Consider the following 27,753-nt stretch of genomic DNA (forward strand, 5'->3'; position numbering starts at 1 on the left):
CAACAACAATTTTTTTTTTTTTTGAGCTGCAGTGTTTATGATTATGTATAAAGCCGTGGGATGCTCTAGCTATCAGTAGACTGACTCGCCCTCCTCCCTACCTCCCCCTCTCCCCTTATCCCCGCCCCTCCGGTGCTGACAGATTGTCGGGCGGAGCCTAAGCGAATGAGCCCAACCTCGGCTACAACTGTCGCCATGGTGATGCAGCCCTGTGCTGTATTGAATTTGCAATATTCCAGTGTGAGACACACACAGCCTAATAAAAACAAACTGGCAGACAAGGGAAAACTGTTCATGAAAATTGTTCAGCATGGTGTGTGTGTCATACCAACACGTTAGAGAATAATGGCATGTTGTAACTGGGATAAATAGCCTTATCATTGGTCTAGCCAGTGGTATGGGATGCATATAAAATACATAAACAAAAAATTAACTTTTGTGGGAAATTCAAAGTGTTTATTTTGTGGATTGCTTTGTTATATTGGGCATATACAGTGCATTCTGAAAGTATTCAGACCTCTTGACTTTATCCACATTTTGTTACGTTACAGCCTTATTCTAAAATGGTTTGGCTGCCCGGCCAAAGTGAGCAATCGGGGGAGAAGGGCCATGGTCATGGAGGTGACCAAGAACAAGATGGTCACTCTGACAGAGCTCCAGAGTTCCTCTGTGGAGATGGAAGAACCTTCCAGAAGGACAACTATCTCTGCAGGACTCCACCAATCAGGCCTTTATGGTAGTGGGCAGACGGAAGCCACTCCTCAGTAAAAGGCACATGACAGCCCGCTTGGAGTTTGCCAAAAGGCACCTAACGGACTGACCATGAGAAACAAGATTCTCTGGTCTGATGAAACCAAGATTGAACTCTTTGTCCTGAATGCCAAGCGTCATGTCAGGAGGAAACCTGGCACCATCCCTACGGTGAAGCATGGTGGTGGCAGCAGCATCATGCTGTGGGGATGTTTTTCAGCGGCAGGGACTGGGAGACTAGTCAGGATCGAGGGAAAGATGTACAGAGCAAAGTACAGAGAAATCCTTGATGAAAACCTGCTCCAGGGGCAAAGGTTCACCTTCCAACAGGACAATGACCCTAAGCACACAGCCAAGACAACGCAGCAGTGGCTTCGGGCTCTCTGAATGTCCTTGAGTGGCCCAGCCAGAGCCCGGACTTGAACCCGATCGAACATCTCTGGAGAGACCTGAAAATAGCTAGTCAGCGACGCTCCCCATCTAACTTGACAGAGCTTGAGAGGATCTGAAGAGAAGAAGAAGAAATACAGGTGTGCCAAGCATTTAGCATCATACCCAAGAAGACTCAAGGCCTGTTTTTGCTTTGTCATTATGGGGTATTGTGTGTCGATTTTTATGAGGTGAAAAAAAACAATTTAATGAATTTTAGAATAAGGCTGTAACGTAACAAAATCTGGAAAAAGTCATACTCTCCGAATGAACTGTATAATGGTTTATTTTTTCACTGTAAAATAAGCAATCAAGACGTGCATGATATTGGTTTCCACTGAGGCCGTAGTTCTGAAGTCTTACAATGGCATTTTTGGTTCTATAGCAGTCTTGTACTGAGATCCACAGTATGACTGTAATCCCTTTGGATAAAAGTGTCTGCTAAATTGCATATAAATAAATACAGACTCACAGCTGTCATGTAGAAGAGATAGGCCTAGTGTTGCGTCCTGTCCTAAATAACTTCCAACAGCTCTGCTCTGCCATGTTTGGCTGAATCATCCTCCCAGTCCTGTCCTGCTCATATAGCGTTATCTATCTGGGGGTGGAACAGGGCTGACTGGTGCTCCTGACGCCCATCCCGAGCCAAGGGGGACAGAGAAGACCGGATGATGAACAACCTTGTCGCCTCCCTCCAGATTCTGCTCAAATGTCCTGTAAATGTTATGGTTGCTAATGCCAGTCTCCTACACCTCCCACCCGACCAACTGTCCCTAAAGGTTCTAGTGCAGTCACGCTGTTCTCCACAGCTTGTTCAAAGAATAATAAACGTAGGCCTAGCTAAAAGCCGAAATACAGGGTTCAACAGAACTTCTACTAGCTTGGAATACCAACATGATGCTATCATTATATCATTTTTGTGTTTTTCTTCTGTTCTGTTTTATTTGTGATTCTGCCGACATTGTCTATCAGTCGACAACCCAAAAAATGCTGGTAAGTTATTTTCAAACAGCTCTAAGATGATGCACTCCTTTTGATTTATTTTTGGGGATCTTGGTTTATGATTGTATCAGTTAAGATGGCTCTTGACTCCTTGTGCACATTTTGGAACCTTGGCCTTTTTGTTGGTCACATTTCATCCACCCACAAATGCTCCCGTTGTGTCCTGGGTTAAGGTTATGATTTGGGGTGGAGTTGAGTTTGGGTCAGGATAAAGAACCCTGGGATACGAACCTTCTTCTCTAAGAGGTGTTCCTGATTCCACCTTATTGCCTGCTTATTACTGGGAGCCAACATACTTCCCCTCCCCTATCTGCACCTGCTACTGTAATGCCTTACTGTGAAACCCTGCCATCCCATAGCTTGAGTCACACGTATTATTATTGTTCTTGACTCGGTTTGTTGTCTACTTTGCTGCTGTTTTTTATAATGTGCATGTGACGAAAGCTTGTTTCTTACATTTTGGTAATGTTGTCAAGACCAAATAAGAGTTGTAAATTATCTATGGGTGGACAATTTCACACAGTTCCTTAATTGTGTAATCAGTGGAACGCAGGAAACAATTAAACATTTTCAATATTTGTTGTTGTACACGCCTCATTCGCACATTTTCTCTTTATTTTGTTCACTATTCTCCAGTCACATACTGTTCCTCACCTAGAAAGTATATCTGAAGGGGAATGGGGTGCTCTCCTTTTCCTGCTTTCTGTTTATTCACTGTCTGGTTGTGACAATTTATTTTGTCTCTGATACCCACTCAATGCACGGGCGCTAGGCTAACTCCTGTCTCTGTGAATTACATTGATGCTACGCTGCTCATCTCTTTCTTCTGATGATAGAACTGCCTTGATGCTTCCTTTTCTTTTGAGTTCCTCCTTCAGTTTGTTGTTTTGTCTGTGTTGTCTTGGAATTACAACATCAGCCACTGCCTCTTCACAACAAACGTAGCTAAATAATTTCCACAACTTACTAGAATCACAGCTGTAGGACAGTCCACAAAATCAATGCCAATGGAAAGCACCTGTTCCTTGTGTTGTGTTAAAGCAGCCATTGTTCTAGCTCTTCACTACTTGGCTGTTGAGTCTACAGTGTAGAGCATTCTGCTCAAGGCAGAAACAGCTTAGAGAGGCTTTCACATGGCTGCTCTGAAGGAAGCCATTGATTCAAAATTTTTATCCAGCTTGAATCGGCAGTTTCCTATTTGCACTAATTGTTTTCAATGAGGTGAAGTAATCTATTTGAGTATTCAGTGGACAGAATATGTGAGATGAGATGCACTTCATTTAGGTTACACACACACACACACACACACACTGAGCAGATATAAAAGCAGTCACCATATAGCCCAGGCTAGCCCACCAGGTTTTCACCTGATATGAAGTGTTAACTATAATGACCTCCATTATAAACTGGGTGGTTCGAGCCCTGAATGCTGATTGGCTGACAGCTGTGGTATATCAGACCGTATACCAAGGGTATGACAAAACATTTATTTTTACTCCTCAAATTACATTGGTAACCAGTTTTATAATAGCAATAAGGCACCTCGGGGTTTGTGGTATATGACCAATATACTGTACCACGGCAAAGGGCTGTGTCCAGGCACTCCGCGTTGCGTCGCGCATAAGACAGCCCTTAGCCGTGGTATATTGGCCATATACCACTCCCCCTCGGACCTTATTGCTTAAGTATACTTTCCTCCCAGATCAGCTCTTTATGTTGCCGACTCTGGTTCAGAGTTAATTGCGGTTCTGTTTCAGTGAACTCTGACCACCGGATAAATATTCCATCCTGAGTCCTCTCCTCCCTCTTTGGAACTTCACTTCAACTTCTCTCCCCAGACAGACACGCTCATAGGCTACCAATGAGGAGCGGTGTTAACATGCTTTAGGTGCGGTAATGCGCATCCTCTCCTGCCCCGTAGGTGTTGTTTTGTGATTTAGAAAGTGTACTCTTAGATGTCCTTGTCTTGTTCTGATCATTCTCTCTCTCTCTCCTTTCTCTCCTGTAGTCCACCCCTCTCCACCTGGCAGCAGGGTACAACCGGGTCAGAATAGTACAGCTCCTACTACAGCACGGTGCAGATGTACATGCAAAGGACAAAGGGTAAGTGTGTTTGTTTGTTTGCATGTGCTTTAGGGTGAGTGTTGTCTTGGAGTGTGTGTGTGTGTGTGTGTCCCCAAATAATGTTTCTGGAATGTTGAGTTCACACTTTGCTCAGGCACTTCATTGATCTCCTTAACTAATGAACTTAGTTGTTAATTGCACAGAGATATAAAGGCTCTTTCCCTGTAATTAACTAATGGTGTCTGTGTTCCTCTCTCCCTCAGTGGTCTGGTTCCTCTCCACAATGCATGTTCCTATGGTCACTATGAAGTCACAGAGCTGCTGCTGAAGGTAAGAAACGATATGCTGCTTTGTGTGTACTGGTATGCTTGTTATGTGGTGGCTATGAAAGTGAGAGTCCTTTAGTTCCGAGGCTATAGAGGTCCCTGAGAAAGCCGTTATTGTCAGGTGTTTTCAGAGGGATTCGTCACAGGCCGAAAAGCCTGACCGGGTTCTGCTCCTTTGACAGAAGACATACAGACTCAGACTTCTTTGTGTGTCGATTCACTTAATCTCTGAGTTGGTCTTTGAGATGAAGGCACAGGACTGACTGGCATGTCTAAGGGAAGCCATCCTCATCTGATGTTTCATGTCAGATATCACATCAGTAGTGTGTAACACCTGGGTCATGTTCACACTTTAATAAAACGTTTTTCCAAAATCTTTGCTCTTATTGAGCTCGTTCAGATTTCAAAAAATTGTTTCAGAAATATGTTTACCTATCTGCCATTTTATTTACTTTACCACGAGGATTGTGTGTAACAGCCCTCTCTGTTTCCTGTTAGCATGGAGCATGTGTTAACGCCATGGACCTGTGGCAGTTCACCCCTCTCCACGAGGCTGCCTCAAAGAACCGTGTGGAGGTGTGTTCTCTGCTGCTGAGCCAAGGGGCCGACCCCACCCTGGTCAACTGTCACGGGAAGAGTGCTGTGGACATGGCCCCTACCCCGGAGCTCAAAGAGAGACTCACCTGTGAGAAAAGACATCTACTGACTAACATTCACACACTGACCCAGAGACTCTCATATGCACTCACATGCCCTCAGACAATGGAGGGCTTATGGTGTGTGTGTGTGTGTAAATATGTTGATGACATAGTTTTCCCCGTGTGTGTGTTGTGTAGATGAGTTTAAGGGGCACTCTCTGCTCCAGGCAGCGCGGGAAGCAGACATTGCCAAGGCCAAGAAGTCCCTCGCTCTAGAGATCATCAACTTCAAACACCCACACACCCATGAGACTGCACTGGTGAGGCACGGACGCACACACTGACACACACACAACACACACACACACAGTGTTAAATGGACTCCTCCTCTTGTGTTGCAGCACTGTTCAGTGGCCTCTCCTCACCCCAAGCGGAAGCAGGTCACAGAGCTGCTGTTACGTAAAGGTGCCAACGTCAATGAGAAGAACAAGGAGTGAGTGTCTTCCTGTTTAGCTGACCTCTGTCTGACTTCTAAACCCATCCACTAACCACTGCTATATTATGACTATGGTGACCCAACCCTGTGTCTGTCTGTCTGTCTGTCTGTCTCTGCAGCTTCATGACTCCCCTACACGTGGCTGCTGAGAGGGCCCACAATGACATAATGGAGGTGTTGCAGAAACATGGAGCAAAGGTACAGTATTCACTTCACCCATTCATTCCTTCTCCCATGCGCTCTACTGGTCTTGCCACTTGTATCAGCAAAGGTGGCAAGTTCAATGGAAAATACATTGGCGTGTAAATCTGTAGCCATTTGCGTGAACACAGACCCTGTGATGCTGGATGTTTTTCTAACTAAATAAAGGCAGAGATCTGTCTCCTCAGTGTCTGGGTGGGTCTGAAGTCACCGCCTGTTTTAAAGCTCAATCATTTATAGTATTATTGAAACCAATGACAGGACAGACTGGGGGAAAGTCTGTCTGGCCGATCAAGTGTCTGGTTCGGAGAGCTCCATCAGATAAGAATGAGCAGATGGATGGCGTGTTCAGAGCCTTCCAGTCCCCCCTGAAGATCCCACCCTCACCTTAACAGGCGGTCCTTCCCTGATGCAGACCTGGGGAAAGACGCACACAAGTTCTACAGTGTTTAAAAGCCAGACAGCCACTAAAGAGAATCCTCTTGATAGCTTCCCTTGATAGAATTCTCTCAATAGCGTGAGTTTTGTGTTTTATATTACTTTCTAAAGAAAGATATCAGAGACAGACATGAGAGGGGCTCTTGGGTGCTTTTGACAGCAGCATTCGTTGAGTATCTATCCAGAGAAGAGAAGCCTCCACACTGGTACTTTGACTGTCATATCTGACTCGTCTTTTTGTAGTCATAAGTGCAGGTAGCTATCCCCCACGGAGGCCCAGCACTACTTAACTGGGTAGGGAGCATGACCGATGGAACAGACATCAAAAGGTCAACAGCAGCACTTGCCTGCCTGCCTGAGCAGGTAGCCTGTTACACTCACAGCCCGTGAAAATGGCAGATTTGGTCACTGATAAACGCCTAAATTGGAACGCATTGGCTGTGCAGTAACATGCTTTACATGTTACAGGGTCTCCGAGTCCAAATGTGCACTTCACATTTCCATATTATAAAACTCATGTAATTTACAGTATTAATGTTTATGACTGCTATGTTTGATGTACAGTTACAAGGCATGTCAAACCCTGGGTTGTTCTGAACAGAATTTGTTTGTCACACTGTGAAGAAAATTAGCCTGGAACACGCACCTGAATGCACTCATGACTCTATTCTACGCGTACCAAAATGACTTGTGTAGGGCCCTTAAAAATCAGTTTCATTTTTTTGCTCTCAAAATCACACTTATTTATTTATAGAAAAACAACAAAATGTGGTGTTCTAAGTCCACAACAATGCTTAAACCACATCAGGAGACCACTTTTGAGGTCTAGGAAAAATATATAAAACATTTGGGTGTAGTTACCCTTTAATGCAAGTGCACCAGCAAGATACCGTTAATTGGTTAGCAGTGTATCTGTAGCGCTCATGTGATTGCAGAGTTTGCAAAATAAATGGCCACTGGATTGATGCAAATAATCATGATATCATTCTGCCAGGTAGGCATAGGCTACTTTGTAGTTAACATTTAATTGAGAAGGTTTTTGGGAAACCCTTTCCATCTCTACCAGAAGAAGGTTATCGTTAGCATCATCGCTAACGGCTACACAAAGTGTAGTCACTGCACGTTCCTGTGCCTTTTCAGAAGTTGCAGGAAAATACAAATCACTAATGCATTTAGTTAATGTCTTATGATTAATGCATTTTCTAATAAGTTCAATACATTTAGTTGATTTCCTACTGAGTTCAATACATTTTCGAGTATTGTTTAATTCCATTTTAATGGCTAGATTCCATGATTCCGTCCACTCTCGCCGCAGCGCCGATTTTATAGGGCCCTACTTGTGAAAGCGTGACACTGTAAGATGGTATTTTGTAACTTAGCTAGTCATGTTGTCAATAGAACAAACGTTCAAATGATTCCCATCTGACTCAGATTGCGATTTATATGGACCGTTCTAGGATTGCGTAAACAACAACAGTCATTTTGTGATGGTCGGGATGCAGGGCTCTGTTCCAAACAAAACAATACAGATGTCCTTGCTCCTCAACGGCACAGCTAGGGTAGCTAGAAAAATCACCTTATAGTTAAAGGCTCTCTTCTTGAGTCATAAAAGTGCACTGAAATTACTTAGGAACTGTGCACACTTTGGAGATGTGTGTGGCCACTTGAAGACACCAGTGAGACCTCTCACTCAAACCCTTTCATTTTTGGTCTTATGTTGAACCTACCTCAAATTTGTTCAAAAGAACAATGAATATTGTTATTTTGTTACTGAATATATCCAGAGCCTTTTCAGATTTCGCTACAAATGCTGTGAAAAGTACAGTAAATGTCAAATGAACTCTGTAAACTGTTGTCCTCATCTTTTGGTCTGATAATATCCCCATAATCTCCTGAGTTTTGGCTTTCAATTTCTACCATGGTTATGCATATGCTTCTTATATTTCTTTTGTTAGAAGCATTTCAATTTGGCCCTATTCATAGAGGCCAATTCCCACGAGTACAGTCGAGCAGAGCCTGGTATTGGAGTGTTGCTGCTGTGCTCTGATCAATGTGTCTGAGGGGAGCTGTGCTGTATGTTGTTCTAAGCACAGCTCCCCTTTTTCGTTTGGAGTTGTCCAATCGGTAATGAATCGAAATGAGGATATCCCAGGAGCTATGAGAAACGGAGACAGGGCTGAATAATTGTACACAATTGTACAGGCAGACAAGCATACATTTATGCACATACATATGCAGTAGACCTAAACACACACACACACACACACACACACACACAGTAACACTATCTCTCCCAGTTCCTGCTCGGTGCTGATAGACTCTGAAGAGCTCCAACAGGCTGAGGCCTCGGCTGATTTAATTATTGTTTGTGTTCAATTCAAAATGCGGGAATTTACTCTCACAGCACAGCTCAATCCCCACAACTCCAACTCCTCTCCCTCTCCTCACTCACTCTTTCCTGCTCTCCCTCCCTCTCTCAGATGAACGCCCTGGACACCTTGGGGCAGACGGCCCTGCACCGTGCTGCCATGGCGGGACACCTCCAGACCTGCAGACTGCTGCTGAGCTACGGAGCAGACGCATCCATCCTCTCACTACAGGGCTTCACCGCCTCACAGATGGGCAACGAGGCCGTGCAGCAGATTCTCAATGGTACGGAGAGAGAGGGTGTGAGTGTGTGTGTGTGTGTGTGTGCGCTTGACAGCTCTGAATGTGTGTGTACAGCTTTATCCCCTCTCCATTGTCTTCAGACAGTCTTTGTCGGTTCCATCGCTGTATCCTTTCTGCTGGCTGTGAGTGTGTTCCACTAAGACACTGGTTGGTGATAATGTGACTTCTCCCCCAGAAAATGTTCCAGTGAGGAACTCTGACGTAGACTATCGGCTCCTGGAGGCAGCTAAAGCTGGAGACCTGGACACTGTGAAGGTAGGATTCTCTTTTGAAGTGTCTGTGTGTGTGTGTGTGTGTGTGTGTGTGTGTGTGTGTGTGTGTGTGTGTGTGTGTGGTCCCTACTATAGGTATAGCTAGCTGACTCACAGGAAAAGGAAGGCTAGTAAGCAAGCTTACATGACAGTCCCAGGACCCGTTGATATGAAACTGTTATTTCTACTACTCCGTGTTATGGTGTATGAACTCACTGGACTGCATCGCCTTCAACTCAAGATATTGTGAGAATGTTTTGAAAACTTGCCAGTTTCATCACGGCTGCTTTTGCAGGTTGGATATGAACTAGGCTTTGGTCTCACATCTCACACTAATACTCACATTCTGCCTGCTGACTTCTTGTGCTGCTGTCAGAATGTTGAGTGTGTCACTCTTTAGACTGCTTTCCTCTCTCTCTCTCTCTCTCTCTCTCTCTCTCTCTCTCTCTCTCTCTCTCTCTCTCTCTCTCTCACTTCTCTCTCTCTCTCTCTCTCTCTCTCTCTCTCTCTCTCTCTCTCTCTCTCTCTCTCTCTCTCTCTCTCTCTCATCTCTCTCTCTCTCTCTCTCTCTCGTCTGTGTGTGTTCACATCCCATGCGTGTGTGAGCATGTTCTCTGCAGACATCCTGCCCTCCTTAGAATGTAAACTGAGTATTTTCTCTTTTCTCACTCACTCTCTGCAGACTGCCTGTGCTGCTGTCAGAATGTAAACTGATTTTCTCTCTCCCCCTCTCCTCTCTCTCCCCCTTCCTCTCCCCCCTTCCTCTCCCCCTCCCTCTCCCCCCTCCCTTCCTCTCTCTCCCTCTCTCTCCTCTCTTCTCTCTCCTCTCTCTCTCTCCTCTCCTCTCTCCCCTCCCTCGCTCTCCCCTCTCTCTCCCCTCTCTCTCCCCTCTCTCTCTCCTCTCTCTCACCCCTCCCTCTCTCCTCTCTCCCCTTTCTCTCTCTCCCCTTTCTCCCGCTCTCCTCTCTCCCTCCCCTCTCTCTCCTCTCCCCTTTCTCCATCCCCTCTCTCCTCTCTCCATCCCCTCTCTCTCCTCTCCCTGTCTCTCTCCGTCTTTCTCCGCTCTCCGTCTCTCTCCCCTCTCTCCCTCTCTCCGCTCTCCCTCTCTCCGCTCTCCCTCCTCCCCTCTCCTCTCGCTGTCTCCTCTCTCTCGCTGTCTCCTCTCTCTCGCTGTCTCCTCTCTCTCGCTGTCTCCTCTCTCTCGCTCTCTCCTCTCTCTCGCTGTCTCCTCTCTCTCGCTCTCTCCTCTCTCGCTCTCTCTCTCCTTTCTCTCCTCTCTCTCCTTTCTCTCCTCTCTCCTCCCTCTCTCTCCCCTCTCGCTCTCTGCTCTCTCTCTCCCCTCTCGCTCTCTGCTCTCTCTCTCCCCTCTCGCTCTCCTGCTCTCTCTCTCCCCTCTTGCTCTCTGCTCTCTCTCCCCCTTATCTCTCTCCTCTCTCTTTCCCCTCTCTCACCCCTCCCACTCCCCTCTCTCCTCTCTCCCCTCTCCCACCTCCTCTCCCTCACTCCCCTCTCTCCCACTCTCTTTCTCATCCTCTCTCCCCCTCTTCTCTCTCTCCCCCTTACTCTCTCCCTCTCTCTCTCACCCTCTCCCTCTCGCTCCTCTCTCCCTCTCTCCCTCACGCTCCCCTCTCCCTCACTCCCCTCTCCCTCTCCCCTCTCCCTCTCATCCCCTCTCTCTCTTCTCCCCCCCTCTCCCCTCTCTCTCTTCTCCCCTCTCCTCTCTCTCCCCTCTCTCTCTTCTCCCCTCTCCTCTCTCTCCCCTCTCTTCTCCCTCTCTCTCCTCCCCTCTCTCTCCCTCTCCCTCACTCCCCTCCCTCCCTCTCTCCCCTCTCGCTCTCTCCACTCTTTCTCCGCTCTCTCTCTCCTCTCGCTCCCCCTTATCTCTCACCTCTCTCTTCCCCTTATCTCTCTCCCCTCTCTCTTTCCCCTCTCTCTCTCACCCCTCCCTCTCTCCTCTCTCACCTCTCCCTTCTCCCTCTCTCCCCTCTCCCTCTCTCCGCTCTCTTTCTCCCCCTCTCTCCTCTCCTCTCTCTCCCCCTTATCTCTCTCTCCTCTCTCCTTTCTCTCTCTCCCCCTCTCCCTCGCTCCCCTCTCCCTCTTCTCTCCTTTCTCTCTCTCCCCCTCTCCCTCTCTCTCTCGCTCCCCTCTCCCTCTCTCCCCTCTCTCTCTTCTCGCTCCCCTCTCTCCCCTCCCTCTCTCTCTCCCCCTCTCTCTCTTCTCTCTCCTCTCGCTCTCTCTCCCCCCTCCTCTCTCTCTCCCCCTCCCCTCTCTCCCCCTTATCTCTCTCTCCCTCTCTCCTTTCTCTCTCACTCCCCTCTCCCTCTCTCTCCTCTCTCTCTCCTTTCTCCCCTCTCTCCTCTCTCCTCTCTCCTCCCTCTCTCTCCCCTCTCGCTCTCTGCTCTCTCTCTCCCCTCTCGCTCTCTGCTCTCTCTCTCCCCTCTCGCTCTCTCCTCTCTCCCTCCCCTCTTTCTCCGCTCTCCGTCTCTCTCCCCTCTCTCCCTCTCTCCGCTCTCCCTCTCTCCGCTCTCCCTCTCCTCTCCCTCTCCTCTCTCCCTCTCTCTCGCTCTCTCCTCTCTCTCGCTCTCTCCTCTCTCTCGCTCTCTCCTCTCTCTCGCTCTCTCCTCTCTCTCGCTCTCTCCTCCTCTCTCGCTCTCTCTCCCCTCTCCTCTCTCCTCTCTCTCCCCTCTCGCTCTCTGCTCTCTCTCTCCCTTCTCGCTCTCTGCTCTCTCTCTCCCTTCTCGCTCTCTCCTCTCTCTCTCCCCTCTTGCTCTCTGCTCTCTCTCCCCCTTATCTCTCTCCTCTCTCTTTCCCCTCTCTCTCACCCCTCCCTCTCCCCTCTCTCCTCTCTCCCCTCTCCCTCTCTCCCCTCTCTCTCCACTATCTTTCTCTCCTCTCTCCCCCCTCTCCTCTCTCTCCCCCTTATCTCTCTCCCTCTCTCCCCTCTCCCTCTCTCTCTCCTCTCCCCTCTCCCTCTCTCCCTCTCTCCCTCTCGCTCCCCTCTCCCTCTCCCCCTCTCTCCCCCTCGCTCCCCTCTCCCTCTCCCCCTCTCTCCCCCTCTCCCTCTCTCCCTCTCGCTCCCCCTCTCCCTCTCTCCCCTCTCCCTCTCTCCCTTCTCTCTCTTCTCTCTCCCTCTCTCCCTTCTCTCTCTTCTCTCTTCCCTCTCGCTCCCCTCTCCCCTCTCTCTTCTCCCCTCTCCTCTCTCTCCCCTCTCTCTCTTCTCCCCTCTCCTCTCTCTCCCCTCTCTCTCCCTCCCCTCTCTCTCCTCCCCTCTCTCCCTCTCCCTCTCTCTCCCCTCTCCCTCTCTCCCCTCCCTCCCTCTCTCCCCTCTCGCTCTCTCCCCTCTCGCTCTCTCCACTCTTTCTCCGCTCGCATCTCTCCCTCTCCTCTCTCTCCCCCTTATCTCTCACCTCTCTCTTCCCCTTATCTCTCTCCCCCTCTCTCTTTCCCCTCTCTCTCACCCCTCCCTCTCTCCTCTCTCACCTCTCCCTTCTCCCCTCTCTCCCCTCTCCCCCCTCTCCCTCTCTCCGCTCTCTTTCTCCTCTCCTCTCTCTCTCCTCTCTCCTTTCTCTCTCTCCCCCTCTCCCTCGCTCCCCTCTCCCTCTTCTCTCCTTTCTCTCTCTCCCTCTTCTCTCCTTTCTCTCTCTCCCCCTCTCCCTCTCTCTCTCGCTCCCCTCTCCCCTCTCTCCCCTCTCTCTCTTCTCGCTCCCCCTCTCTCCCCCTCCCTCTCTCTCTTCTCTCTCCTCTCGCTCTCTCTCCCCCTCTCCTCTCTCTCCCCTCTCTCTTCTCCCCTCTCCCTCTCTCTCTCTCGCTCTCCTCTCTCCTCTCTCTCCCCCCTTATCTCTCTCCCCTCTCCCCTCTCTCATCTCCCTCTCTCTCTCTCTCTCTCTCTCTCTCTCCCCCTCTCCCTCTCTCTCTCGCTCCCCTCTCCCTCTCTCCCCTCTCTCTCTTCTCGCTCCCCTCTCTCCCCTCCCTCTCTCTCTCTCCCCTCTCTCTCTCTCCTCTCCCTCTCTCCTCTCTCTCTCCCCCCTCCTCTCTCTCTCCCCCTCCCCTCTCTCCCCCTTTTCTCTCTCTCCTCTCTCCTTTCTCTCTCCCCTCTCCCTCTCGCTCCCCTCTCCCTCTTCTCTCCTTTCTCTCTCTCCCCTCTCCCTCTCTCTCTCGCTCCCCTCTCTCCCCTCTCCCTCTCTCTCGCTCCCCTCTCCCTCTCTCCCCTCTCTCTCTTCTCGCTCCCCTCTCTCCCCTCTCTCTCTTCTCGCTCCCCTCTCTCCCCTCTCTCTCTCCCCTCTCCCCTCTCTCCCCTCTCTCTCTCCCCTCTCTCTCTCTCTTCTCTCTCTCTCTTCTCTCTCCTCTCCCTCTCTCTCCCCTCTCCTCTCTCTCTCCCCCTCCTCTCTCTCTCCCCCTCCTCTCTCCCCTCTCCTCTCTCTCTCCCCCTCCTCTCTCCCCTCTCCTCTCTCTCTCCCCCTCCTCTCTCCCCTCTCCCCTCTCTCTCCCCTCTCCTCTCTCTCTCCGTCTCGCTCTCTCTCTCTCTCTCCTTGCAGTCGTTATGCTCTCCACAGAATGTGAATTGTCGGGACCTGGAGGGTCGTCACTCCACGCCGCTGCACTTCGCCGCCGGCTACAACCGTGTGGCGGTGGTGGAGTACCTGCTGCACCATGGGGCCGACGTCCACGCTAAAGACAAGGGGTGAGTCTTGTTGGCTGGCTAGTTGTCTTTCTGTAGCCTTCTTGTTAGCTCAGGAATCTATATCTGTCAGTCTATCACCTTCTGTCTCTGCAGTGCTTTCATCTTCTCCACTCCACCATTCCTTCATCCCCCCAGATGATATAGAATCTCTATCAAAGATGGTATCTCTCTGTAGTGTGCCCTCAGGCTACATCTCTTATATTAGACCCTAGACACTTCAGAGTAGGGAGAGGCTCATCACCTTCTAACCCTCCCTCCCTCTGTGTCTCCCTTGCTCTCTCACTTTTTCTCCCTCTCTATCGCTTTCTATCCTCTCTCTCCCTCCCCCTCTCTGTGCAGAGGTCTGGTGCCCTTGCACAACGCTTGCTCCTACGGTCACTATGAGGTGGCTGAGTTGCTGGTGAGACACGGGGCGTCTGTGAACGTAGCAGACCTGTGGAAGTTCACCCCGCTCCATGAGGCTGCAGCCAAGGGCAAATATGAGATCTGCAAGCTGCTCCTCAAGGTATGTCCTGCATCTCAGGTCTGTGGGACTCTAAAGCAGAGTTAGTCAGTCTCCAGAGACTATCACACGCTTTCTCAACACCTCTCTGTTTCTCTCTCTCTGTCTCTCTCTGTCTCTCTCTCTGTCTCTCTCTCTGTCTCTGTCTCTCTCTGTGTGTGTGTTTAAATCCCTTTTACAGAGAGGTACTGTAGAAAGTCATAACAGTTCAGTATTAGAATTTTACCACATGCTAAAGCCCTGTGGTAGTTATACTGTTTATTACGGCTGAATAGCAGACAGGAACAACACTTGTGTTTTATGGACTTTTTTCATTAAAACATCACTGGAGAAGGGAGTTTTTAAAGGTGCTTACAGACGGGCCGCTGTAAGCGGCGAAGGTCTCAGACTTCAATGGGAGTAGGGCGGCAAAACGCAAGCAGTTTTGCAAGCGGCGCGGTTTGTGGTGCTCGCTCCCATGAACGGTGCCGCTGGCTCGGTGCTCAGTGCGCCGAAAGATTAAATTGGCAGAAGTCTTGAGCGGCCGCCGCGCACGGTTGACCAATGGGCAGAGTTCATCTTGTCAACCAATCAAACAATGTTTTAATGACAACATTTGAGCAGACGACAACCGGGACCACTGGTCTCTACACATGGTAGGCAGATCTTCACGCGATTCAATTGCCATTTACCATAGCCCGTGTGTAACCGCCTAATATGTTTTTGTTAATCATTAGTGTTCAGGAAAGGGGAAGGTGGGTACCTAGTCAGTTGTACAACTGAATGCATTCAACTGAAATGTGTCTTCCGCATTTAACCCAACCCCTCTGAATCAGAGAGGTGCGGGGGCTGCCTTAATCGACATCCACGTCAACGGCGCCCGGGGAACAGTGGGTTAACTGCCTTGCTCAGGGGCAGAATGACAGATTTTTACCTTGTCAGCTCAGGGGAATTCGATCCAGCAACCTTTCGGTTACTGGCCCAGCGCTCCTACCTGCCAGGCTACCTGCCGTTAAGCAGGGCCAATTTCTGTGAGTTATAAAATCATAAGGACCTCAGAAACATGTGCGTCTGAGTTGTAAGCTGGAGAGTTATTTTTGAGAGCGTTATCATAAAAGAACGCTAAGAGCTGCTGAAGCGTGTTACTTCCCACCTCATAGTTAGAGGGTAAAGTGTTGCATTGAACTTGATGCACATAAGAATAACCTTTTGAAGAAATTACTCCGTCACCTCACTGATCAAGTGACATGATTTCTATCTAAAGAGAGCTTATTAGTTTAGTTTCAGAAGAGGATATTTTCTGAACCATTTTAAAATGTCTTCTCAAAGGCACAATAGTCTCACTTTGGCATCTAAGCAACCAGCAACCATGGGTGCACCACCACCAAAACATATAACTCTGCCTAACTGCAGAAGCAAAGAGGCTCCCCTCCATATTTATTTTTGACAGTGAAGCTAAAACATATAAATGTGGCTCTATACTCCAGCATTTTAGGTTTGAGATCAAATGTTTCATATTTTACATTTACATTTTAGTCATTTAGCAGACGCTCTTATCCAGAGCGACTTACAGTTAGTGAATACATTTTTTTTTTTATACTGGCCCCCCGTGGGAATCGAACCCACAACCCTGGCGTTGCAAACGCCATGCTCTATCAACTGAGCTACATCCCTGCCGGCCATTCCCTCCCCTACCCTGGACGACGCTGGGCCAATTGTGCGCCGCCCATGAGTCTCCCGGTCGCGGCCGGCTGCGACAGAGCCGAGGCGACAGTACAACATGTCACCTTTTATTTGAGGTGATTTTCATACATATCTGTTTTACCGTTTAGAAATGAAAGCACTTTATGTATCCTAGTCCCTCTATTTGAAGATGTCATAAGTATTATGACAAATTCACTTATAGGATATTAAAGTAGTCAAAAGTTTAGTATTTGGTCCCATATTCCTAGCACGCAATGACTACATCTAGCTTGTGACTCTACAAACTCGTTGGATGCATTTGTTTTGGGTTATGTTTTTGCCCAATAGGAACTTTTGATTTGATCTCGAATCCATTTGATCTCAAATCCAAAATGCTGGAATATAGAGGCAAATGTAAAATTGTAGCTTCACTGTTCAAATACATACAGAGGAGAGTGTATATTCATGTCATACAATTAAAGCTATACTCAGTGCTATCTCTTAGCAATCCATTACAAGCCTCTCTGCTCTGGTGGTCCCCTCAGCATGGGGCGGACCCGACCAAGAAGAACCGTGACGGTAACACTCCTCTGGACATGGTGAAGGAGGGGGATACGGACATCCAGGACCTGCTGAGAGGAGACGCTGCCCTGCTGGACGCTGCTAAGAAGGGCTGTCTGGCCCGTGTCCAGAAACTCTGCAGCCCAGAGAACATCAACTGTAGAGACACACAGGGACGCAACTCCACCCCCCTGCACCTTGCAGGTAAGACTGGCCACCGAGACATAGCCAGGGGTACATAGACATGACCCATCTAGTTTGACTTCTGTTACTGAAGTTCTGTTAACAATTATCAATGGCTGTTATACTTGTCAAAAGGGCCAGATTTGATTAATAGTTTAATCAAATCCAACTTTATTTGGCACATGCTTCATAAACAACAGGTTTAGACTAACAGTGAAATGCTTATTTATGGGTCCTTTTCCCACAATGCACAGTTAAAGATATACAGTATATATAAAAAGTGACACAAGGAAAAAAAAACACAGTGAAATTATGGTGGATACATTATGTACAAAAAAAGTTCAGATCAGCCACTATCCACTGCAGGAGTTAAATGCCATACCACGTGTAGCGACCGCTGAAGTAGGTGTGCTAGTGGAAGCTCATGGAAGCCACTGTATTTTCAAGCTAGGCGTAAGTGTGATTCTAGATTTCCGCAGTGTGTATAGGTCCGAATGGTCATGCAGTATGTGTAGCCAGATGGCCAGGGCTGTTGGGCAAGTCTGCCCTCCCTGTGTCTGTGGGAGGACAACAGATGGGTGAGGGTGAACAAACAGTCACAGGAGGCAACAGGGAACGGACCTGGGCTGAGTCAACAGCTGACCTGACACAACCCTCACACCACCCCATGTGTTTACTACAGTATGACCTCTCTCTAGGTGGCGGAGGATCAGGACAGACTCCCCTCGTCTCCCACACTTTCTACCACAGCTTGATTTCACAGTTAAATTAGCAACTTTAGACCGCACAGGAGAAATTAAGATGGGTGTGTGTGGTGATTCAACCTATTCAATTTCAACTGCTACCATGACCTAAAACCACTTTTTAATTACGTTTACGTGCAATACTACCACTTAAACTTAGTGTCGCTAGTCTATCATTCACTTCCATTCTGCTAACTAGAGGTCCGTGCCGCAGTGGAGGTTTCTCAATTATCTCCCTTAGCAGGACATTAAGTCCAATCAAACACCCTGCTGCTGGGAGAGGTGTGTGTGTAGTAGTGTTAGAGGTGTGTGTGTCTATGTGCCAGACGCCATCTCCCCTCACATTCACACCGTGAAGAGCTGACTATTACTTTGATTAGCAGTCTCCTCATTAAAGTAGCAGTCAGAGATAGTCTGACAGTGAAAGAGAGACACACCGAGAGCAGTGTGTGGATCAGCATCGGGCTGCAGCTAATAATGAGTGTTAATTAGACTGGGTCCTGAAGGGGAGTAAAATAGAGGAACAGTGTGGATAGGGACAGTGTGCTCACCGTGCAGAGGCCTCCAACACACCACTGCGGAACTGATTTCTGGATTTCTGCTCAATTTCTCACACCATAAATTGCTGCAGTGGTATAGGGTCACTCCTCCTTTGAAGCTGAGCTCATTTGAGACCTTGAAAGAATACTGAGTAGAAGAGAGAGAGAGAGAGAGAGAGCGAGAGAAAGAGGGATTGAGATACCAGTGTCAGATGGAACATTGAGCCCCATGGTGCCAGAGTAATCCTAGAATTTGAGGACTAAAGGGACAATTTTGCACCTTTTTCCATACAAAGGTCTCTGAAAAGTTATTGCTGACCAAATGAGGCATTCATGGCAATACATATGAGCACATCTTTGTCTGTATTAACCCATGATGTGTTTGCGTTCCCCCACCAGCTGGCTACAATAACCTGGAGGTAGCAGAGTACCTGCTGGAGCATGGAGCTGATGTCAACGCCCAGGACAAGGGGGGCCTCATCCCCCTCCACAACGCTGCCTCTTATGGGGTGAGTACCATAACCTCATCCCCCTCTTCTCCAATCCATGGAGCACAGACAAAAAAGTGGACTATTACTTATAACACCAGAATGGTTGGCATTGGAAAAATGTGTACCAATTTTATGGAAGGTTTACTTACTATTTACATTTACATTTACGTCATTTAGCAGACGCTCTTATCCAGAGCGACTTACAAATAGGTGCATTCACCTTATAGCCAGTGGGATAACCACTTTACAAAGTTTTTTTTTGGGGGGGGGGGGGGGGGGGGTTGGAGTAAAAGGGAGGGGGGGGTAGAAGGATTACTTTATCCTATCCCAAGTATTCCTTAAAGAGGTGGGGTTTCAAATGTCTCCGGAAGGTGGTGAGTGACTCCGCTGTCCTGGCGTCGTGAGGGAGCTTGTTCCACCATTGGGGTGCCAGAGCAGCGAACAGTTTTGACTGGGCTGAGCGGGAACTATGCTTCCGCAGAGGTAGGGGAGCCAGCAGGCCAGAGGTGGATGAACGCAGTGCCCTCGTTTGGGTGTAGGGACTGATCAGAGCCTGAAGGTACGGAGGTGCCGTTCCCCTCACAGCTCCGTAGGCAAGCACCATGGTCTTGCAGCAGATGCGAGCTTCAACTGGAAGCCAGTGGAGTGTGCGGAGTAGCGGGGTGACGTGAGAGAACTTGGGAAGGTTGAACACCAGACGGGCTGCGGCATTCTGGATGAGTTGTAGGGGTTTAATGGCACAGGCAGGGAGCCCAGCCAACAGCGAGTTGCAATAATCCAGACGGGAGATGACAAGTGCCTGGATTAGGACCTGTGCCGCTTCCTGTGTAAGGCAGGGTCGTACTCTCCGAATGTTGTAGAGCATGAACCTACAGGATCGGGTCACCGCCTTGATGTTAGCGGAGAACGACAGGGTGTTGTCCAGGGTCACGCCAAGGCTCTTCGCACTCTGGGAGGAGGACACAACGGAGTTGTCAACCGTGATGGCGAGGTCATGGAACGGGCAGTCCTTCCCCGGGAGGAAGAGCAGCTCTGTCTTGCCGAGATTCAGCTTGAGGTGGTGATCCGTCATCCATACTGATATGTCTGCCAGACATGCAGAGATGCGATTCGCCACCTGGTTATCAGAAGGGGGAAAGGAGAAGATTAGTTGTGTGTCGTCAGCGTAGCAATGATAGGAGAGGCCATGTGAGGATATGACAGAGCCAAGTGACTTGGTGTATAGCGAGAATAGGAGAGGGCCTAGAACTGAGCCCTGGGGGACACCAGTGGTGAGAGCACGTGGTGCGGAGACAGCTTCTCGCCACGCCGCTTGGTAGGAGCGAGCGGTCAGGTAGGACGCAATCCAAGAGTGAGCCGCGCCGGAGATGCCCAGCTCGGAGAGGGTGGAGAGGAGGATCACAGTATCAAAGGCAGCAGACAGGTCTAGAAGGACAAGAGCAGAGGAGAGAGAGTTAGCTTTAGCAGTGCGGAGAGCCTCTGTGACACAGAGAAGAGCAGTCTCAATTGAATGACCAGTCTTGAAACCTGACTGGTTTGGATCAAGAAGGTCATTCTGAGAGAGATAGCAAGAGAGTTGGCTAAAGACGGCACGCTCAATAGTTTTGGAGAGAAAAGAAAGAAGGGATACTGGTCTGTAGTTGTTGACATCAGAGGGATCGAGTGTTGGTTTTTTGAGAAGGGGTGCAACTCTCGCTCTCTTGAAGACGGAAGGGACATAGCCAGCGGTCAAGGATGAGTTGATCAGCGAGGTGAGGTAAGGGAGAAGGTCACCGGAGATGGTCTGGAGAAGAGAGGAGGGGATAGGGTCAAGCGGGCAGGTTGTTGGGCGGCCTGCCGTCACAAGTCGCAAGATTTTATCTGGAGAGAGAGGGGAGAAAGAAGTCAAAGCAAAGGGTAGGGCAGTGTGAGCAGGACCAGCAGTGTCATTTGACTTAACAAACGAGGATCGGATGTCGTCAACCTTCTTTTCAAAATGGTTGACGAAGTCATCCACAGAGAGGGAGGAGGGGGGGGGGGGGATTCAGCAGGGAGGAGAATGTGGCAAAGAGCTTCCTAGGGTTAGAGGCGGATGCTTGGAATTTAGAGTGGTAGAAAGTGGCCTTAGCAGCAGAAACAGATGAAGAAAATGTAGAGAGGTGGGAGTGAAAAGATGCCAGGTCTGCAGGGAGTCTAGTTTTCTTCCATTTCCGCTCAGCTGCCCGGAGCTCTGTTCTGTGAGCTCGCAATGAGTCATCAAGCCACGGAGCTGGAGGGGAGGACCGAGCCGGCCGGGAGGATAGGGGACATAGAGAGTCAAAGGATGCAGAAAGGGAGGAGAGGAGGGTTGAGGAGGCAGAATCAGGAGATTGGAGGGAGAAGGATTGAGCAGAGGGAAGAGATGATAGGATGGAAGAGGAGAGAGAGCGAAGGTTGTGACGGCGCATTACCATCTGTGTAGGGGCAGAGTGAGTAGTGTTGGAGGAGAGGGAGAGAGAAAAGGATACAAAGTAGTGGTCGGAGACTTGGAGGGGAGTTGCAGTGAGATTAGTAGAAGAACAGCATCTAGTAAAGATGAGGTCAAGCGTATTGCCTGCCTTGTGAGTAGGGGGGGACGGTGAGAGGGTGAGGTCAAAAGAGGAGAGGAGTGGAAAGAAGGAGGCAGAGAGAAATGAGTCAAATGTAGACGTAGGGAGGTTGAAATCCCCCAGAACTGTGAGGGGTGAGCCATCCTCAGGAAAGGAACTCATCAAGGCGTCAAGCTCATTGATGAACTCTCCAAGGGAACCTGGAGGGCGATAGATGACAAGGATATTAAGCTTAAATGGGCTAGTGACTGTGACAGCATGGAATTCAAATGAGGAGATAGACAGATGGGTCAGGGGAAAAATTGAGAATGTCCACTTGGGAGAGATGAGGATTCCTGTGCCACCACCCCGCTGACCAGATGCTCTCGGGGTATGCGAGAACACATGGTCAGACGAGGAGAGAGCAGCAGGAGTAGCAGTGTTTTCAGTGGTAATCCATGTTTCCGTCAGCGCCAAGAAGTCGAGGGACTGGAGGGTAGCATAGGCTGGGATGAAGTCTGCCTTGTTGGCAGCAGAACGGCAGTTCCAGAGGCTGCCTGAGACCTGTAACTCCACGTGGGTCGTGCGTGCAGGGACCACCAGGTTAGAGAGGCAGCAGCCACGCGGTGTGAGGCGTTTGTGTAGCCTGTGCGGAGAGGAGAGAACATAGATAGGCAGAGGCATAGTTGACAGGCTGCAGCAGATGGCTACAATAATGCAGAGGAGATCGGAATAAAATGAACTAAAAATCTGGGAAAGGAGAGAGCGGGGCCTCCCTCACCACAACTCCCAAATATAACTCTCCCAACTTCCACCTCAGAAACTATAATTGTTGTAAACTACAGCGGTTCAATGTTTTCTAGGAATAGACTAACCTAGTTTATTCAGCTAGCTAACTAGGTGCAGTATTCACAGCCAGCTAGCATGCCGGTCTCCAACAGCAGGGTTTAGCGCCAATACTCAGCCACAACAACCACCAGTGTATCAACATGCAAGCAGATCGTTCGTGTCCGTGTCTAACGTTGTGGGTTAGTCCCGACAGCTTGAGCGAGTCCGTCGTCAACTTATTCAGCCAGTTAGTTAGCTAGAATAGTTAGCAAACTAGCTAGCCATTGCTTTCAGACAAAGAAGAACCCCTCCTTTCACGGCACGAAAACACAGAGAGAGCCAAACTAACGTTAACTAGTCACCCATGTCCCGAATTCCTTGAGCGACTCGGGCTATCAATATGTAAAAAACAAAACAAGTGTAGGTTATGACTTACCCCTAGCAGCTACTGTTAGCTAGCCAAGTGCAAAGCTAGCCAATATTTACAGAGCCAATCAGAGCCCCTCTCTACTCCTGTTCCCCCACACGGCCTCTCTGTGCTTCCTCCTTATGCCAAACACATTCTGTTGTGTTCCTGAGTGTGACACATTGTGTCGTGCGTGTAAATGGTGTGCTGTAGAGGTCCCTCCAAGGCTGAAGAAACTCAAACTTTTCATACAACACTGCGTTTCATCATTCATTTAGTAGGGAAGCACTGCCGTGGCCTAGTGAGGAAGGCGCAGTGTAAACTCTGGCTGATATGGAGATGATACGGAGAGTGGTCACAGAGGAAGAGAGAGAGAGAGAGCACAGCAGCACTGACAGGAAACACAACCTTGGTCTAAATCAAACAAGCTAAATAAATGTCCAAGCCACAACCAAACCCTCTCCCACCCTAAATCAAACACAATCTCAGTGACAGCTCTGACCATTGAGACAACACAGATGGGGAATCTTGGCCATTTGTTAAGCAAATAAGCAGTCCAAATAGTCGTTGTTTGTGTTGTTTATGCCATTGTTTAGTCCAGTAGTAGTGTGTGTGGCCCTGGGGACATAATTAGGGCCCAAGCAGGAAGCTTGGAGCATGCTGTTGTTTACATAACAGTCCTGGGTTCTGGGCTGGCTCAGTCCAGTCCAGCGCCTGCTACCCTTGGCATGGGTCCTGAGAACTCCTCCTGCTGCCTAAGTATCTGCATGTGTGCTGCTCTGACGGCCACGGTGTGGGTTTGGTGTACAGTTGAAGTCGGAAGTTTACATAAACTTAGGTTGGAGTCATTAAAACTCGTTTTTCAACCACTCCACACATTTCTTGTTAACAAACTATATAGTTTTGGCAAGTCGGTTAGGACATCTACTTTGTGCATGACACAAGTAATTTTTCCAACAATTGTTTACAGACAGATTATTTAACTTATAATTCACTGTATCACAATTCCAGTGGGTCAGAAGTTTACATACACTAAGTTGACTGTGCCTTTAAACAGCTTGGAAAATTCCAGAAAATGTCATGGCTTTAGAAGCTTCTGGTTAATTGACATCATTTGACTCAATTGGAGGTGTACCTGTGGATGTATTTCAAGGCCTACCTTCAAACTCAGTGCCTCTTTGCTTGACATCATGGGAAAATCCAAAGAAATCAGCCAAGACCTCAAATTTCCAAACGCCTGAAGGTACCACATTCATCTGTACAAACAATAGTACGGAAGTATAAACACCATGGGACCATACCGCTCAGGAAGGAGATGCGTTCTGTCTCCTAGAGATTAACGTACTTTGGTGCAAATCAATCCCAGAACAACAGCAAAGGGCCTTGTGAAGATGCTGGAGGAAACGGGTACAAAAATATTTATATCCACAGTAAAACGAGTCCTATATTGACATAACCTGAAAGGCCGCTCAGCAAGGAAGAAGCCACTGCTCCAAAACCGCCATAAAAAAGCCAGACTACGGTTTGCAACTGCACGTGGGGACAAAGATCGTACTTTTTGGAGAAATGTCCTCTGGTCTGATGAAACAAAAATAGAACTGTTTGGCCATAATGACCATCGTTATGTTTGGAGGAAAAAGGGGGGCCAAGCAAGCCGATGAACACCATCCCAACCGTGAAGCAAGGGGGTGGCAGCATCATGCTGTGGGGGTGCTTTGCTGCAGGAGGGACTGGTGCACTTCACAAAAGAGATGGCATCATGAGGAAGGAAAATGATGTGGATATATTGAAGCAACATCTCAAGACATCAGTCAGGAAGTTAAAGCTTGGTCGCAAATGGGTCTTCCAAATGGACAATGACCCCAAGCATACTTCCAAAGTTGTGGCAAAATGGCTTAAAGACAACAAAGTCAAGGTATTGGAGTGGCCATCACAAAGCCCTGACCTCAATCCTAAAGAAAATTTGTGGGCAGAACTGGAAAAGCATGTGTGATCAAGGAGGCCTACAAACCTGACTCAGTTACACCAGCTCTGTCAGGAGGAATGGGCCAAAATTCACTCAACTTATTGTGGGAAGCTTGTGGAAGGCTACCCGAAACGTTTGACCCAAGTTAAACAATTTAAAGGCAATGCTACCAAATACTAATTGAGTGTATGTAAACTTCTGACCCACTGGGAATGTGATGAAAGAAATAAAAGCTGAAATAAATCATTCTCTCTACTATTATTCTGACATTTCACATTCTTAAAATAAAGTGGTGATCCTAACTGACCTAAGACAGGGAATTTCTATTAGGATTAAATGTCAGGAATTGTGAAAAACTGAGTTTAAATGTATTTGGCTAAGGTGTATGTAACCTTCCGACTTCAACTGTATGTGCTCCTTAGGCCCATGGGTCAGCTGGTTGCTGGCAGGCCTTGGCTGACCTTGACTGGGCCTGGCCATCTATATTCCATAGGGCCACTGTGTGTGGTGATGATGCATGTCAGTGGGCTCGGCTCAACACTCTGAGATGATTACAGAACACTAGACATGTCAGATAGATGTTGATATGGTTTCTAAGTTCTCTCTTTCAATACGATAAGCATAGGAGTCATTTAATTGATTAACTCTTTCATACATTGAATGATATTTGTTTGGGGGGGGGTCATTCAGATTTAGCCTAACACGTTCCTGTTGTTTCTCCCGCAGCACGTGGATATAGCTGCTCTCCTGATCAAGTACAACACGTGTGTAAACGCTACAGATAAGTGGGCCTTCACCCCCCTCCACGAGGCGGCGCAGAAAGGCCGGACCCAGCTGTGTGCTCTGCTATTGGCCCACGGAGCTGACCCTACAATGAAGAACCAGGAGGGACAGACTCCACTGGACCTGGCTACGGTACACACACACACACACACGTAATTACCTCAGGTAATGGCCTCTCACAAAGTCATTCTGCCCTTTAATACTGGAATACACAACTGTAGTTTGTTAGGAGGATTTCAATCATGTTCTGATATTGAGAAGTAATTAACTTTGGGCAATTAAGAACTTCCTACAGATGAATGAGGTAGATGGTGTACTGTGTAAATCAATTAATATGTTTATCATAGTATCCTCATTACATGTCTGTTTCTTGTCTCCTCTGTCTCAGGCTGATGACATCAGAGCGCTGCTGATTGATGCCATGCCTCCAGACGCCCTGCCCAGCTGCTTCAAGCCTCAGGCCACGGTGGTCAGCACCTCAGTGGTCAGCGCCTCAGTGGTCAGCGCCTCAGTGGTCAGTGCAGCGGACATCTCTCCGGCCTCTACGCCATCCTGCCTGTCTGCAGCCAGCAGCGTAGACAACCTGGCCGGGCCCCTCAGTGAGCTCACTGTGGCTGGAGCCACCGGGCCTGCAGACGGAGCCGCCGGGTCCGACAGGAAGGAAGGAGAGAGTACGTAACCCTTCCGTCTTTTATATATATCATAGATCAAATATAATAAAACTTTGTGTCCAGCCAAGGATGGACAGTTTTCTTTGGCATCACCATACAATAATTATTAAAAAGTCACATAATGCAGTCATACATATGAAAAAGAGTTAGTCTGAGTAGACTGTATTAAAGCGGTCATTTGACATATTGTTTGTTTTTGTGTTTTATTGAACAGCCATCCTAGACATGAACATCAGCCAGTTCCTGAAGATTTTGGGCTTGGAGCACCTGCGCGACATCTTCGAGAGGGAACAGGTAAATGCACGTATCCTAGTGGTCCCTGTACAAGCCAATCACCTTCACCTTTACTGTTACCCAATCATACACCTCTGTCACTCACGTCACAAGCCTAAAAAGCTCAACTCTCAATCAATCTGTCATCCATGCCCTCTCTGTTTGCAGCTGCCCTTTTTACTGGAGCTTTGGATCTTTTGTCAGTCAGTCAGACAGTCAGTAGTATTACTTGCCTCCTTATCCATAGACAGATCATCTCAGACAGGCTGAAGTCAGACTTCACCGTGCTGCATGGCCAGACACTATGAAATGACCCTTATGCTGCCCCCACTGCTCGCTCTCTCTCGTCTCTTTCTCTGCATGTGTCTGGAGCAGCTCAAAGTACCCCGTGTCTCCGGCAGGGTAGTTTAGACTGACCTCTTCATCCCACCACTGATTGATTTTATGGGGGTGTTGGGTTCCACGCTGAGCGGCGTGCGGTGTTAGGGGTGTGCGGAGCGACATGTCAGGTGAAATCAGGCTGGGGACACGGTAGCCATGCTGGAACAGAGCGGGATCTCATTTGCACATAGATGAGCAGAGAGGTCCCTGCAGCGAGGGAACGGGAGTGCAGAGCGAGGAGTGAGGTCAGGAGAGGAGAGCAAATCAGAACTTATTCAACCTTCTTGTCTCTCCTAAAGACAAGTTCAGAATCAGAGCAACCTGGCCAGGAAAGGAAATAAGTTACATGAAGGAGGGGGTTCACTGCTAAAGGAAAGGGTTTGTCTTTCAGATGTAGAGAAGCTTATGAGATGTAAGTGGAGTCGTTTGGTCTCGTACCAGATTGGTTTTTGGTTCCTCACCATTATCACTGCATAACAGATTCCGCTCCAGCCATTACAACAAGCCCGTCCTCCCTAATTAAGGTGACACCAACCTCCTGTGCTGCATTATCACATCTGTATGTGAGTCACATGTGGGGGGTTCCTTTTCCTGATTGATTAGACAGGGCCAGCGGCCCGGTGGCCAGTGGGTGACAGACCTGTCTTACATGTGATGGATAGCCAAGGAGGAGGCTCTTTGAGATTGGGAGTGGGAAAGAGAAAATAGGGGATTCAGCCTTAGAGGATATATGCTCAGAGAATAGCAATGATGAAGGGTCCCCCACACACAGTCACTAACCTACCACACTCACACCACGGCCTCTCCATAGAGTCTCTATATTACACTCTCTCTATGTGATTGTGTGAGCGTTTGTTTATTTGTCCATATCTGAAGGTTTGTTTTTGTGAGTAGGCTAGATGATGCTGTGTGTTAAGGATGAGGATTCTCCAGTGTTGTTGATGAGTGAATATGCATTTTAGTTGTCACCCATTTAAAGCCCTCTCTTCTCCTCATCCACTGGCTAAGTTTATCCCCTCAGTGGGTGGAGAGATTTTTCACAACTCACTGCACTGGCCGGATGACTGAGGGTTTACACAGACAGACAGACAGACACAGACAGACACAGAGAGAGAGAGAGAGAGAGCTCTAAACCATATCTTGGTAGAAATGGGTCATGCTAGGCTGCAAACAGTGCTAGAAATAAAGGTGGCCAGTAAGTACATTTAACCAGACAACTAAGATAGACACAAAAATATACATTTTTTTAATGGAATTTGTTGAGATTCGTCA

General features: G+C 48.4%; 1 protein-coding gene across 1 annotated transcript in view; it reads left to right on the top strand.

Annotated features, from left to right (window-relative positions):
- LOC311128223 (poly [ADP-ribose] polymerase tankyrase-1-like) overlaps positions 1–27,753 on the top strand; it is a gene marked incomplete at its 5' end in the record, with an annotated part of 118,348 nt that overhangs the window by 85,605 nt on the left and 4,990 nt on the right. The window contains 15 exons of the mRNA XM_084160257.1: positions 4,190–4,284; positions 4,509–4,575; positions 5,070–5,256; positions 5,408–5,529; positions 5,611–5,702; positions 5,825–5,903; positions 8,825–8,996; positions 9,190–9,269; positions 13,801–13,946; positions 14,286–14,451; positions 16,656–16,875; positions 18,536–18,645; positions 25,100–25,288; positions 25,545–25,827; positions 26,042–26,121. Of these exons, the coding sequence (XP_084016383.1) occupies positions 4,190–4,284; positions 4,509–4,575; positions 5,070–5,256; positions 5,408–5,529; positions 5,611–5,702; positions 5,825–5,903; positions 8,825–8,996; positions 9,190–9,269; positions 13,801–13,946; positions 14,286–14,451; positions 16,656–16,875; positions 18,536–18,645; positions 25,100–25,288; positions 25,545–25,827; positions 26,042–26,121 (2,088 nt within the window). The remainder of the gene's footprint in view (positions 1–4,189; positions 4,285–4,508; positions 4,576–5,069; positions 5,257–5,407; positions 5,530–5,610; positions 5,703–5,824; positions 5,904–8,824; positions 8,997–9,189; positions 9,270–13,800; positions 13,947–14,285; positions 14,452–16,655; positions 16,876–18,535; positions 18,646–25,099; positions 25,289–25,544; positions 25,828–26,041; positions 26,122–27,753) is intronic.

Source organism: Coregonus lavaretus, assembly GCF_964263955.1.
Source record: "Coregonus lavaretus genome assembly, chromosome: 4".
Classification (NCBI taxonomy): domain Eukaryota; kingdom Metazoa; phylum Chordata; class Actinopteri; order Salmoniformes; family Salmonidae; genus Coregonus; species Coregonus lavaretus.